Here is a 14,405-nt window from a genome sequence, read left to right on the forward strand (position 1 = left end):
CGAGGGCAAGAGGGCCTGGGATTCCTCCTGCCCGTATTATAGTGGGGGGTGGGAGTAGGGGGTCACCAGGGCCAGGAGGGCTTGGGCTCCCTCTGGCCCGTTCGTGTAGGTGGAGGGGGGGGTCGCAGGGGCCAGGAGAGCTTGGGCTCTCTCCTGGCCCATTTGTGTAAGTGGGAGGATAGACAGGGTAAGAGGGTTTGGGCTCCCTCTTGCCCCGATGTTGTCGGGGGTGCCGCGAGTGCCCGGAGCAGGAGGGCTTGGGCTCCCTCCTGGCCGACCGTAATCGGGGGGGGGGGGGGTTAGAAATCGCGGGGCAGGATGGCTTGAGCTCCCTCTTGCCCTGACGTTGTCGGAGGGGGGGTTCACGGTTCGACATGGCAGGAGGGCTTGGGCACCCTTCTGCCTGGATCGTTGTGGGGGGGGATTCTGTTACTGGTGTTGTTTTTGACAGACACCGGTTACAGAATCCAGCTTTTAGGCGAAGGACTGGCTCCTCCTTCGCCTAAAAGCCCTTCTGTTGGACGTTTGGGGCTTAGGCGTTTTTTTGTTTCATTAAGGCCAAAAAATGTAAATGTCGTGGGGGTGTACTTTTAGATGTAGTGGTGATCTGGGCGGTTTAGTAGAGGCAGGCCATAATCAAAACAAGAACGTTTGTTTTGGTTATGGACACTTTCCCTGCTTCTGCTTTGAACTTTTAAGGACTTAGGCCAAAAAGGGACTTAAACGTTTTTTTTTATTATGCCCCTCCACGTGTATAACCCTCAATGGAGACTATCCCCCTCTTCTATGAAACTGCGCTAGCATTTTTTAGCGCAGAAAGCCGCGCTGAATGGCCCGCGCTGCTCCCAATGCTCATTGAGTTCCTATGAATGTTGGGAGCAGCGCAGGCCATTCAGCACGGTTCTCTGCGCTAAAAACTGCTAGCGCGGTTTCGTAGAAGAGAGGGTATGTTGTTAAACTTGCTTTTTTATAATTTTTTCAAACCATCCTCATATATTTAACCAAGTCTCATTAGATAGAATATTAAATAATATGCATGTTAACTCATAACACAGTTTAACATACTTTATTTAGTGAATGTTTCTTATTGAGCTATATTTGATTTGATTATTAACTTAATATACCGCATGAACAAAAATAATAATTAAAAAAAACTATAATGGAACTGGAAAGCTTCACAACAATCAAACCTAGAGACCAGAAAAGGAAGGATCAAAAAGTCAGGTCTTTAAGGCTTTTCAACCCCCTCGAATAATTAGGTAAATCAGAATTACTTGAAGGCAAGGTATTCTATAAAAATAAACCTACATAGACGTCAACTTCATGACTTGAAGAGACAGAAACTTAAATAAAGAATGCTGAAAAGTGCATAAGGACTAACAATGTTCCAGTTTGCATATTTTGTTACACTGACTAGGAGTTCTAATTTATTTGTTTATCCAAAAATTATTGGCTGCAGATCCAAGACTTTTTTTGGATAGGACCCTTGCATTCCAAGCAAGTAAGCAGCGGTCCTAGTGGGGTAATTACATTGGTGGAGTCATGATGTCTTATGGTGCATTTTGAAAAGTAATTAAATCAGTGTTGTTTGACAAATTCATTTCCTAAAAGTGGATATCAGGGTTAACAAAAATTTTATACTGAATATTGCCAAGTAACGTGTTGCATTTAGAACTATCTGTCTTCCGCTATCTATCTTTTCGCTTCTTTTTTGTAAACCACCTAGAAATTGTTTGATTATGGCGGTATAGAAGTTATGTTATGTTAAGTTATGTGACACGAACGGTTCTCTTAAATGGTTTGAAAAGTTTGGTAAAAAAGCAAGTTAAACAACATAGTCTTCGTGGAGGGCTTTACACTTCGTCCAGCGAGTTTATATTGTAGCTTACAAAAAAAACCCTGGAAACTCGCTGGACGAAGTGTAAAGCCCTCCACGGAGACTATGGGCTCCTTTTATGAAGCCGCAATAGCGGCTTTATCGCACGTGCCTTTTTTTAGCGCGTTCTAACCCCCCGCGCTAGCCGAAAATCTACCGCCTGCTCAAGAGGAGGTGGTAGCGGCTAGGGCAGCCGGCAAATTAGCACGCGCTATTACGCATATTAAACCGCTAATGCGGCTTCATAAAAGGAGCCCTATGTTGTTTAACTAGTTTTTATTTTTTTACCAAATTTACCCAATTTTTACCAAATTTACCAAATTCATAGAGTCTTAATAATCTTTCAAAGGCATGAGTCACCATCCCTAGAAATATGTATGTGTTTGGAGGTTGGAGTAATATGGAGTGTCAATGCATGGGCATAGGTTTGATTGCACATAAGCATTGCCTCTGCCCCTTTTCCTTCAGGAAATCATCTAATCCCATTTTGAAACCCAAAATCGTACTCTGCCCTACCACCTCCTCTAGAAGCGCATTCCAGGTGTCCACCACCCTCTGAGTGAAGAAGAACTTCCTAGCATTTGTTCTGAATCTGTCTCCTTTCAATTTTTGTTTTTGTTGCCCCCGCTAGTCTGAAGAATCTGTCCCTCTCTACTTTCTCTATACCCTTCATGATCTTATAAGTTTCTATTATGTCCCCTCTAAGTCTCCACTTTTCCAGGTAAAAGAGCCCCAGCTTCTCCAATCTTTCAGCATATGAAAGGTTTTCCATGCCTATTATCATCCTCATTGCTCTTCTCTGGACCCTCTCGAGTATCGCCATATCCTTCTTAAGGTATGGCGACCAGTACTGAACGCAGTACTCCAGATGCGGGTGCACCATTGCCTGATACAGTGGCAGGATAACCTCCTTCATTCTGGTAGTGATACCTTTTTTGATAATGCCCAACATTCTGTTCGCCTTCTTTGAGGCTGCTGCGCATTGTGCCGCCGGCTTCATTGTGGATGAATTTGGAATGTTCGATGTGGAATTAACATCGTTTTGCCTACTGGTGTCTTTAAGAAAAGGCTAAAATGATTATGGGCTCCTTTCAGCAAGCTGTGCTAGAGGTTTTTAGTATGACGCAGACGACATCTTTGTCTTCCTCGAGACCGACCGGAACCTCACCAACCTCTTGGCGAACATATCCTCATGTATATCGAACCTTCAATCCTGGGCCCACACTGTGCAGATGAAACTGAACGAATCTAAAACAAAACTTCTCTGGCTCGGCCCAAAATTGGACCAACTGCCCACCTCCATCCCACTGTCCTCTGGCCCCACTCTGTATCTTGAATATTCTAGTAAAGTTCTGGGAGTCATCATTGACTCTACACTTTCCTTCAACGACCACCTCAACTCCCTAGTAAAAAAATGTTTCTTCAGCCTTCACATGCTGAGAAAAGTGAGATCCTGTTTCCATCAAAAACACTTTGCCGTCCTTGTCCAATCCACCATCCTTTCCAGACTGGACTACTGCAACTCTATCTACCTTAGCCTAACAAAGAAAAACCTTCAAAGACCCAGCGGATTCAGAATACCACTGCTAAGCTTATCTTCGCAAAAAGCAAATTCGACCATGTCTCACCGCTTTTATCCAAGCTCCACTGGCTTCCGATTATCTCCAGAGTCCACTTCAAATGTGCCTGCCTCACTTTCAAGATCCTACACGGTATCTTCCCTCCCTTCATTCCTCTTTCTTGGAACTCTTCTAACCCCAATTCTGCCAGATCCACCCAAAAACTGAACCTTTCCTTTCCCTCTCTAAAAGGCGTTTCACTTGTAGGAAAACTAGGTTCTTCCCTCCCTTTTAGAATCACTCAGCTCTGGAACAACCTTACCTCCCCTCTTAGGAATCTGAGCTCCCTCCAACTCTTCCGTAAACATCTGAAAACCTGGTTATTTTCAAAAATGTAACTCCTCCTCCCTCTCTGGTTATTCTAGTCCTCTAAATTTTCTCTTCATTTTGCCTCTTCCCTCCACTGGAGTTCCTTTCTACACTAACTCTTGTTAACCATGTCGAGAATGTAGAGATGATGCGGTATACAAACCTAAGGTTTAGTTTAGTTTAGTTTAGTTAGTATGAGCATTGGAGCGCTTACCTCACCAGCCTGATCTTAAAACCTCTAGTGCAGTTTGATTTTTAAAAAGTGGGTATATTTGGAGACACCTCTTTATGTAGACAAAACATTAAGAGCTCTTTTTACAACCGTGCAAGGAACCCTAAATCAAAAAGCATGAAACATGAATTAATTCAGCAGAATACTTAATGCAAAATCATTTTGATATTATATGCTCTCTTTTTGTTTTGCAGCTCAAAAAAAACCACCTATGGAAGGACAGGAGTAGTCACTGTATATTAATCAAAAATAAACCTCCAGTGACTAAATAAATCGCCATCAATCTATGCTCCATTGCACTCAATAAGACATAAAAAAAATGAAGGAAAAAGCTTCAGAAGTTACTGGGAAACCATCCCAATGTAACTATGAAGTTTGAGCTCACATTGACAACTCACCCCCCAACTTCCATCATCAACATAAAATATAGTCAGTATCAAGTATTCAAAAACTTTAGCTTTGTCTCAGTAGGGGCTGATCTGCACTTCAAAGAAAGTAATTGCAGATCCGTTATCTGACAGTGGCCATCATTTTGCAGCTCAAAGGTCACTGCATCAGGGGCTATCAAGATCTGTTAAGGCAAACTTCACTCTCTCTGCTCCTTTTTTGCAAGCCATACCAAAATGATGAATAAGTCTTATCAGTATGGATTCCAGGGAAATGCCAATCTTCTTGTTGCCACCATATGCAATCATATAAAAATGCTGTTATGTCTTATGGAAGGGACATTGGATTATTTTGAGCTACTTGATTAGCCATGCTGTGATCTTACAAAATGTATTTCACTTGTAAGATATGGAATTTGGGGGTAGACACACATGCAGTACTTATCCATCTGGTGAAAGGCTTGCTGGCGTGACAGGAGTAGCCTAACATTATGATAGCCAGAGAAGCAGGGGAAGTGGGTTCTATGTCCATTGTAGCTCCTTGTGACTCTTGGCAAAATCCCTTCATCCTCCATTGTCCCAGGTACTATATATATACCTGTATCTAATATGTAAACTATTTTGATTTTAACCACAGAAATATGGTGTAGAAAATCTCACCCTTTTCCCTCCAACTGTGTGCAGTAGTCTACAGCAGTGGTCCCCAACCCTGTCCTGGAGGACCACCAGGTCAGTCGGGTTTTCTGCATAGCCCTAATGAATATGCAAGGAGCAGATTTGCATGCCTGTCACTTCCATTATATGCAAATCTCTCTCATGCATATTCATTAGGGCAAGCCTGAAAGCCCGATTGGCCTGGTGGTCCTCCAGGACAGGGTTGGAAACCACTGGTCTACAGTTTAGAAGAAGCTAAATTTTAAAGGATTAGAAGATATACAGTACAGTACAGATGGAGTTCTTGTATGTTCATTTAAAAACAAAATACGTTTTATCTTCTCTTATAGGTAATTGTCTTTCTTAAATTTCTTTTCAGTCAATCATCTAAAGCTCTCCAGAATATGAGGAATCAATCCTTTGTTACAGAATTCATTTTTATGGGATTTCCAGGCAGTCGTGGGCTGCATATTTCTCTTTTCTTCTTGTTCTTTCTTATTTACCTAATCACGATAGTCAGCAACCTTTTGATGATTGTACTGATCTGCAAGGAAGCTTGTCTCCATACCCCAATGTACTTTTTCCTTTGCAACCTGTCCATCCTGGAAGCATTTAATTCATCAAACATATTTCCAAAGATGCTATTAGATTTTGTGTCAGAGAATAAAAGAATTTCTTTCGTTTCCTGCATTACCCAATCCTATTTCTATTTCCTTCTGACAACTGTTGAGTTTTTTCTGTTGGGCATCATGTCCTTTGATCGCTATGTAGCCATCTGTAACCCACTGCGCTATGCCACTATCATGCAAGCTCAACTGTGCATTCTATTGATGTTATTCTGTTGGGTTGGATCCATATTGTCTCTCCTTTTCCCTACAATTATCATCTCTACATTCCCTTTCTGTGGACCCAACGTCATTGACCATTATTTTTGTGACAGTGCTTCTATTGTGAAACTTGCCTGTGCTGATACCCGGTTTGTAGAACTACTTGGAATCATTTTAGCATTAATTATATTGCCAACCTCTCTGCTTTCAACATTAGTGTCCTACACTTACATTATCTTCACAATTTTCCACATTTCATCAGCAGATGGGAGGCATAAAGCCTTCTCTACTTGCGCATCCCACCTCACTATGGTGATACTGGTATATGGATGTGCAGTGTTCATAGAAATAAGCCCCATGATCAACCCTTCCACGACTTTGTACAAAGGGGTATCCGTGGTCAGCAATGCCTTGCCTCCTTTGTTAAACCCTTTCATTTACACTTTAAGAAATGGAAAGGTTAAGGAGGTAATAAAAGACTTCACAAAGAGAAAGATATTTTCCTGAAAAGATATTAAGAGTTGTGGTTGGGCGACCAGAGCATGACCTCTGTTTTCTAGGCCTGAAAGACCCAAAATTCACCAGCACTTATATATATACTGTACAGTATATTAAAAAAACAAAACACACCAACAGATAAGTGCTATTTGCATTCTATAGAAAACTAGCAATTCCATGTGTAACATTCATGAACATAAGTACAAGTTTAGTTCCCAACTCACATTGTATGCAATTGCAATGGGGTATACAAAGTCACAGTGTATGGATGGGTTCCTGCCCTTATGTGCATAACTTATACTACTACTTCTATTAATTCTTTCTATAGTGCTACCAGATGTACGCAGCGCTGTACAGAGTCATAAAGAAGACAGTCCCTACACAAAGAGCTTACAATCTAAACAGACAAACAGGATACATACTGTAAACTTAACTTTTTCCCTAAAAACAGGGAAAAAGTTAAGTTTTCAGTAAAATGTGGGGGGTTACAACCCCCCAAACCCCCCACAATGCGGCACGATCTCTATTAAGTAAAGTGGGGGGGGTTCCACCCCCACGCCCCCCCGGCGGAGCCCTAAAACAGTAATTTTCTGCGGTGCGCACCTCCTCGCTGCGCTCAATTGTCTGCACGCGCCTTTGTCCCGGTGCGCTTTTGACCTGACACCCCCCCTGCCAGAAGTCAAACCTTCCTATGGACCACCCTCCTCCCCCCTCCCCCTGGGTGGACCCTTCCACCCTCTAATCCCTGATTCCTTCCCTGGTCTTATTGGGGGTCCCGGGTATCTAGTAGAATTATCTCCACTTGGTCCAGCTCATAATGCCCAAAATGATTCTGGGTTCAGATTTGACCACCAAGACATTAATGCTAAAACTACGATGTAATATAATAATCTGAGGATCTTGTGAAATGTCTGTTCTCTGCACAGATGCAAAGGCTGGTTGTCTCATCACAAACACAGAACTAATTTTTACTTTTGTGTCTGTCTATATTTTGATTCTGACATGTCATCATTCTCAATTTACAAAATATTTCTAGCTTATAGCATACCTGAAAATGTGTAACAATCGATGGTTATAAGTTATATTTTGATATACATATTTAATGAATTGCCTCCAAGAGGAATCCCTTGTACATCAACTAATGTATAACATTGCAACACTAAACTTTTTCAAACCAGAAGAATGTTTTGTTTATTTCCCTCAGAGCATTATCTTATGAACAGTCTATACTTGTATTCCCTCTACCTTTCACTGTTCAAGACTTCAGATCATCAAGCCAAACCTCTTCAAACTCCAAATTCCTCACTTGTCCGATGACTTGGCCAAAGTCTGCAAAAAGAACTTTTATATTCTTGAGTAACAGCAAAAAGGTTGTGCAAGGATGTCCTGCTACTTTTGACATCTCTCACATGGCCTTAATTTAACACACTCTGCCCTGAAATCCTCAATGAAATGTAAAATAAGATGACTCTAAAAACCAAAGTGATTTTGGGAATCCTCTGGGACTGGAATGAGAATCACTAAACTTTCTCCTTATTCTACATGCTCTCTTTGTCAAGGAGAACGGCCAAGGGAGAACCCACGAACAAAGAACCAACAAATAAAATTAATAAAAATATTTGATTAACCCTTGCCGCTTGAGAATTTAGCTCAACTCTTTTTTTTTTTTTTAGTAACAGTTCAAAATGAGTTATATTATGTATATTCAGACATTATAAGTATTTATCTTTTCCATAAGTATTTACAATGGAAGTTTGAAGCAGACTTTGCTGGTTGTTAGCCCATGCTTTAATTATCACTTTATTCTTACACTCTTAGGTAAAGTTTTATGGGATTCAAACCAATGACTGTTTCTCATAAACTGAACACTTGCTACTGACCCACAGAGGCCACTTTTGTAGCATACCATTTTTCTCAGGAGGTATATTTTCTGCCTCAATCTCTTCTTCACTCAAAGGTGGATGGTATGTATTCTTTAGTATTAACTCTATTTATTTAGGTGCGCATACGTCAATTTAATGTGTGTTAGAGAATTTAATATGTGTAAAGTCTATTTGAATTGAGGCCTCCAATTTTTTACACAGTCCGTAAATGAACCAAAAATAAAATTTCAAAACTGGGGAAAAGTCGTAAAAAGGAAAGGATAATTTTATTCAGTCTACAAAGTAGTAGGCTGGACATGGGAGCCATCTCCATGAGAACCAGAGGGTATCTTCAATCAATTTGAAATTTTGGTTTCTATAAGCCTGGATATCAAAATATTTGAGATCTATAAGGAGAGATACTTCTCTGTCCAAACCATATTTTGCTGTTAATCTGTATTGCATATGACTATCAGGGTTGCATATGACTGCATATACATTGTCCTTAAAAAATGGAAACCCCAACACTTTTCCAAATAATCAAAAAAATCCTTACTGCAACAGGAGTTTCTGCCTAAAATTTAAGACATTTCTGACTATTTGTTCAACAGGATGGAGCTCCAGTGCATCAAGCTCACAAAACAACTGACTTCATAATGAAACCCAGAATTCATTGAGCCAACAGTTAAGTGGCATTGAAGAACATAAGAATAGACTTACTGGGTCATACCGATGGTCCATCAAGCCCAGTAACCCGTTCTCAAGGTGGCCAATCCAGGTCCCTAGTACCTGACCAAAACCCAAGTAGTAGCTACCGATCCAGGGCAAGTAGTGGCTTCCCCCATGTCTTTCTCAATAACAGACTATGGACTTCTCGTCCAAGAAATTGTTTGTGGATGTGTCAAGGTTTAAGTAGGACACTTTCAGCACAAATTATGAATTAGCTAAGAGAAACCCCCCCATTATGCTTATATATTTTCAAAATCTTGTTCAATGTTTAAAAAATTCCAAAGTATTTAAAAGGTTCATGGGGAGACTGAAGGTGGTGTTTGTGGGTATAATCCTGTAAGGTGCTTCTTGCGCTCATGCGCTGAGGATACACCCAGGTGAACTCCTTTGGAGCTTTTTCTCTCAGGAAGTTCCCAGGATTGATTAGTCTCCCTTTGTTAACCATTCTACACATTTAATTCTTCTTAATCATGTTTGAATAGAGTGAGTGCTGGTGCACAGTTGGAATACAAGAAACTGAAGCAGGTCTGTGTGAATGTACCATTTTTTTCCAGACACTGTGTTGTTATAAAAGACATAAGTGCTAGAAACAACTGTGCTGTATTGTCAAAGCGGTTAAAGAAACTTAATTGAGTTGGCAAGGGGGTACTCCAGGACCGACTTGGAAAACACGACACATCTCCCTCGTTATTTGCAGGGGATAGGGGCAGAGCCGGATCGCGAATAGGGAAATACCGCGAATATCCAGCTCTGACCCACCCTCGCCTCTCTCCCGCCTTCCCCCGGCATCCCGGCCTTACCTGGTGGTCTAGCGGGCTTTTGGGGCAGGAGCGATCTTCCTACGCTCCTGCCCCATGCAGATCGCCAACAGGAAATGGATGCCGTGAGTTCCCGTAGTCTCTCGAGCAGCACGGGGCATTCAGCATGGCTTCCTGCGCTAAAAACTGCTAGCGCAGTTTAATAAAAGGGAGTATAAGTGTAGTAGAAAAGGTAGATATGGAATCACTTGCTCACCTTTTCCAAAAATGCTAGGACTAGGGGCCATGCAATGAAGCTACTAAGTAGTAGATTTAAAACAAACTGGAAAAACTATTTTTTCACATAATCTATATATATAAAATCGGAGGTATGTATGTGTGTATGTGCCGCGATCACACAAAAACGGCTTGACCGATTTGAACCAAACTTGGTATGCAGATCCCTCACTACCTGGGATGATATGTTCTGGGGGTCTCTAGGCCCACCTGCACACGTGGGCGGAGCTACAAACATAAAATCAGATTTTACCCATTCATGTCAAAGGAAAAAATGTAAAAAGCTGCCATTCTCACAGTAATTCAAAAACGGCTTGACCGATTTGAACGAAACTTGGTATGCAGATCCCTCACTACCTGGGGTGATATGTTCTGGGGGTCTTGCGGCCCACCTGCACACATGGGCGGAGCTACAAACATAAAATCAGATTTTACCCATTCATATCAATGGAAAAAATGTAAAAAGCTGCCATTCTCACAGTAATTCAAAAACGGTTTGACCGATTTAAACAAAACTTGGTATGCAGATCCCTCACTACCTGGGGTGATATGTTCTGGGGGTCTCGCGGCCCACCTGCACACGTGGGCGGAGCTACAAACATAAAATCAGATTTCACCCATTCATGTCAATGGAAAAAATGTAAAAAGCTGCAATTCTCACTGTAATTCAAAAACGGCTTGACCGATTTGAACGAAACTTGGTATGCAGATCCCTCACTACCTGGGATGATATGTTCTGGGGGTCTCGCGGCCCACCTGCACACGTGGGCGGAGCTACAAACATAAAATCAGATTTCACCCATTCATGTCAATGGAAAAAATGTAAAAAGCTGCCATTCTCACAGTAATTCAAAAACGGCTTGACCGATTTGAACGAAACTTGGTATGCAGATCCCTCACTACCTGGGGTGATATGTTGTGGGGGTCTCGTGGCCGACCTGCACACGTGGGCGGAGCTACAAACAGAAAATCAGATTTCACCCATTCATGTCAAAGGAAAAAATGTAAAAAGCTGCCATTCTCACAGTAATTCAAAAACGGCTTGACCAATTTGAACGAAACGTGGTATGCAGATCCCTCACTATCTGGGGTGATATGTTCTGGGGGTCTCTCGGCCCACAACTCTATGTTGCTTGCTCAAGGGTGGGTTCACCCAACAATTTATATGTTCTTGCTCCTGGAGGTGAAACTAAAAATTTTGTTTATAATCACGTTTTGCGTTAGTTGTATTGTATTCATTTTGTCAAATATTTCACATTATAATTTGAATATTGTACTTTTTATTAAGCTGTAAAACAATAATTTCGTTCACCACTATAAAGTATCTTTATTTGAATCCATTTACAGTGTTATTGCTATAATTAAATACCCGTGCAACGCCGGGGCATCAGCTAGTATGTAATAAACTCTGAAATTTGTTGCAAGAAAATGTGGTGAAATCAGTTAGCTTAGTGGAGTTTAAGAAATGCTTGGATAATTTCCTAAAAGAGAAGTCCATAGGTAATTATTGAGATGGCTTGGGGAAATCCACTGCTTATTCTCAGGATAAGTAGCTTAGAATCTGTTTTGCTACTTGGGATCTAGTTTGTTACTTGTGACCTGGGTTGGCCACTGTTGGAAACAGGATACTGGGCTTGATGGACCTTCGGTCTGTCCCAGTATGGCATGTCTTATGTTCTTCTGATCAAGGAAAAGCTCTGATTGATTCTGGAACCCAATTAGTCCCAAAGTTGAGGCTGGGAGTCCTATGATTAGCTATTGACCTGGCTATAGAAAAAAAAAAATAATCTACCAGATAGGTCCTTAGACCAACTCTTAGACATTGGTGATTGGTTGTGACTAGTTCAAGAGGGGTAGATAAAAATTAGGAAGCAACTATCCCATGGATAACCAGCCTACTTGCTATCAAACCTCCTGCATGTTATTCTCCAAGGGATGTTTAAAGCATATGTTATAGGGAGATATTTAGCTTAAATGTGCAGAGACTGACCAATTAGCATGCATGCAGTAATTCATGACCACACTATAAGCACATACTGAGAGATGACAGAGCCCAAAGGAGTTCAGATATATCTTCTGGCAACTCCATGGCAAATAGAATGAAGCCTGACCCCTGGAGAAAAGTTTAGTTTCTGGAAGAGCTGTAACAATCCTAAATGATTATATTTAAGAGAAGATCTAGAGTCATGAGCAGAAACAGAAATCTTTCTACCAAACAAATGGATTCTCATTTTACATTTTCTGCAAGAGGAAGGGATCTTGTATTACAGAAGATAATAACCTCCTAAACTTCAAAAATGTCAGAACTAACTAATCTGTTCAAATGTGTGTGATTTTATGTGAGCAAATATACAGTATACTGTTCAAACAAGATCTTTGAATGACATAATGTTCATCAGTATAATATGGGAAAATATGCAGACAAGTATCTTTGGCAATAAGTCAGACCAACCTTCAAATTAATGCTGTAAAAAACAAACCAAAAAAAAAACACAAATTAGCATGCACCTGTTGCCTTGGGGGTGTAGAGGAAAAGGCAGTGGAAAAGAATTTGGATGCCTAGCTTGTGAGTCTGTAAGCTGTCCACAGGGATTGTCAGCTAGTATTTAAATACTCAAGGGATATATCACAATCAATATATTGCTTAGCAATGCACAGAATAGTTGAGTCCTAAGACACCCGTCTAAGCAACTATACATGTAAAAACAGGTAAGTGTACAATGCAATTGGGTCATTCCATGTCAAGTGATCCAGAGCTTCCCACGCAACCATCTCAGAAATTGATTAGATCAATAATGAAGATATCTAAAGTTTTGGGGCATGGTCTCAACTAGATCCAGAGTTAGGGATCCCTTTACTTGGGCTACTTTTTTGAATCTGTGGAAAATGTCGAGTGGGGAACCTTATTGAAACTGAACAGTTGACATGGAATTACCCAACTGTATATGTTTCACTTGGTGTATGTGCATTGTATTTGTTTCAATTTGTATATAACAATATACTGTTTCCAGATTAACAATTCATATACAGTGGTGCCTCGCATAACGAACGCCTCGCACAACGAACGCTGCACACAATGAACTTCATGTCTTGATTCACACAACGAACTTCATTTCACACAACGAACTTCGTTTCACACAACGAACTTCGTTTCACACAACGAACTTCGTTTCACACAACGAAGTCGCCCGAGCTGCCGATGTATTGCATCCTTCCGCGCAGGCACTGCAGGCAGTCGTTAGTCACTGCGCTTAACTGCCCTCTCTCACTGTATACAGTCGTCCTTTTAAGATAAACTCAATATTTTTTATATATCATGGCTTCTAAAAAAAGCAGGAAGGTGATTTGTGTTGAAATGAAACGGGAAATAATTAGAAGGAGTGAATGTGGGGTAAAACAGTGTGACATCGTCAAAGAGTTTGGCCTCAGCAAGACCACCATTTTCACCATTTTGACAAATTTATCTTTTTTTATGTCATCTTAGCATATTTTATGCTGCAGAATGAATTATTTTTTTTAACATGTATTGTTATGGGAAAACGCGTTTCACATAACGAATTTTTCGCATAACAAACTTGCTCCTGGAACCAATTAAGTTCGTTGTGTGAGGCACCACTGTACAATATTATTTTGGGAAAATGAAGGATACAATTATATGTTGATGCTGTAGATTGCTTGCCAAATTTCTGTCCTAATACATAGATTTGGAGAGATCAGAGTCCACAATATATTATTTGTTGACATCAAATCTAGACACTCATTATTCTACTGAAAACTCAGTCATAAGCAAATACTTTGTATATTTGTGTGTCTATGCAAACAGCCCTTTTTTAACTGAACCACCTAAAATATTTACAATAAATGATTAATCCTTTCTAGTATATGCTTATCATCCAAACACACCCGTACATATTCACCACACACATTTCTACAAGAGTTGGCTCAAGTCTTTGCTCTAGTTTATGTTTATTTACTCATATGCGTACTCACCTAAGGAATGTATTCCATCCCCTTCATTATCCCCTTCATCGCTTGAAAACTTTGGTGAAAAAATCTTTTGAGTTTATTGGAACAAAGCTTTGGAATGATATTCAAACTGAACTAAGAACATTTTCTTATTATGATATTTTTAGAAAATTGTTTTTTAAAAAAAAAACTTTTATTTTTAAAATTGGTAAGGGAATAAATTTGTCTGTTACAATGTTTTTTAAACTGTTGTTATCCACCTAGAATCTATTATGAAAATAGAGTGGAATATAAATAAATAAGAACAGAATATTATCATTTTTATTGTCATTTTCAAACCTTTTCCAGTTCTCCTAAATGTTTTCAGTGAGTGACAACCAGAAGTGAATACAGCATTCAAGGTAGATTTATAC

General features: G+C 40.3%; 1 protein-coding gene across 1 annotated transcript; it reads left to right on the top strand.

Moving 5' to 3' along the window:
- Nucleotides 1-5,480: 5,480 nt before the first annotated feature.
- LOC117349655 (olfactory receptor 6J1-like) lies at nucleotides 5,481-6,410 on the top strand. The gene has a single exon (XM_033923248.1). It carries the CDS (start codon nucleotides 5,481-5,483, stop codon nucleotides 6,408-6,410), a length of 930 nt encoding a protein of 309 aa, XP_033779139.1.
- Nucleotides 6,411-14,405: the final 7,995 nt, after the last annotated feature.

The sequence above is a fragment of the Geotrypetes seraphini genome, chromosome 16, assembly GCF_902459505.1.
Source record: "Geotrypetes seraphini chromosome 16, aGeoSer1.1, whole genome shotgun sequence".
Classification (NCBI taxonomy): Eukaryota; Metazoa; Chordata; class Amphibia; order Gymnophiona; family Dermophiidae; genus Geotrypetes; species Geotrypetes seraphini.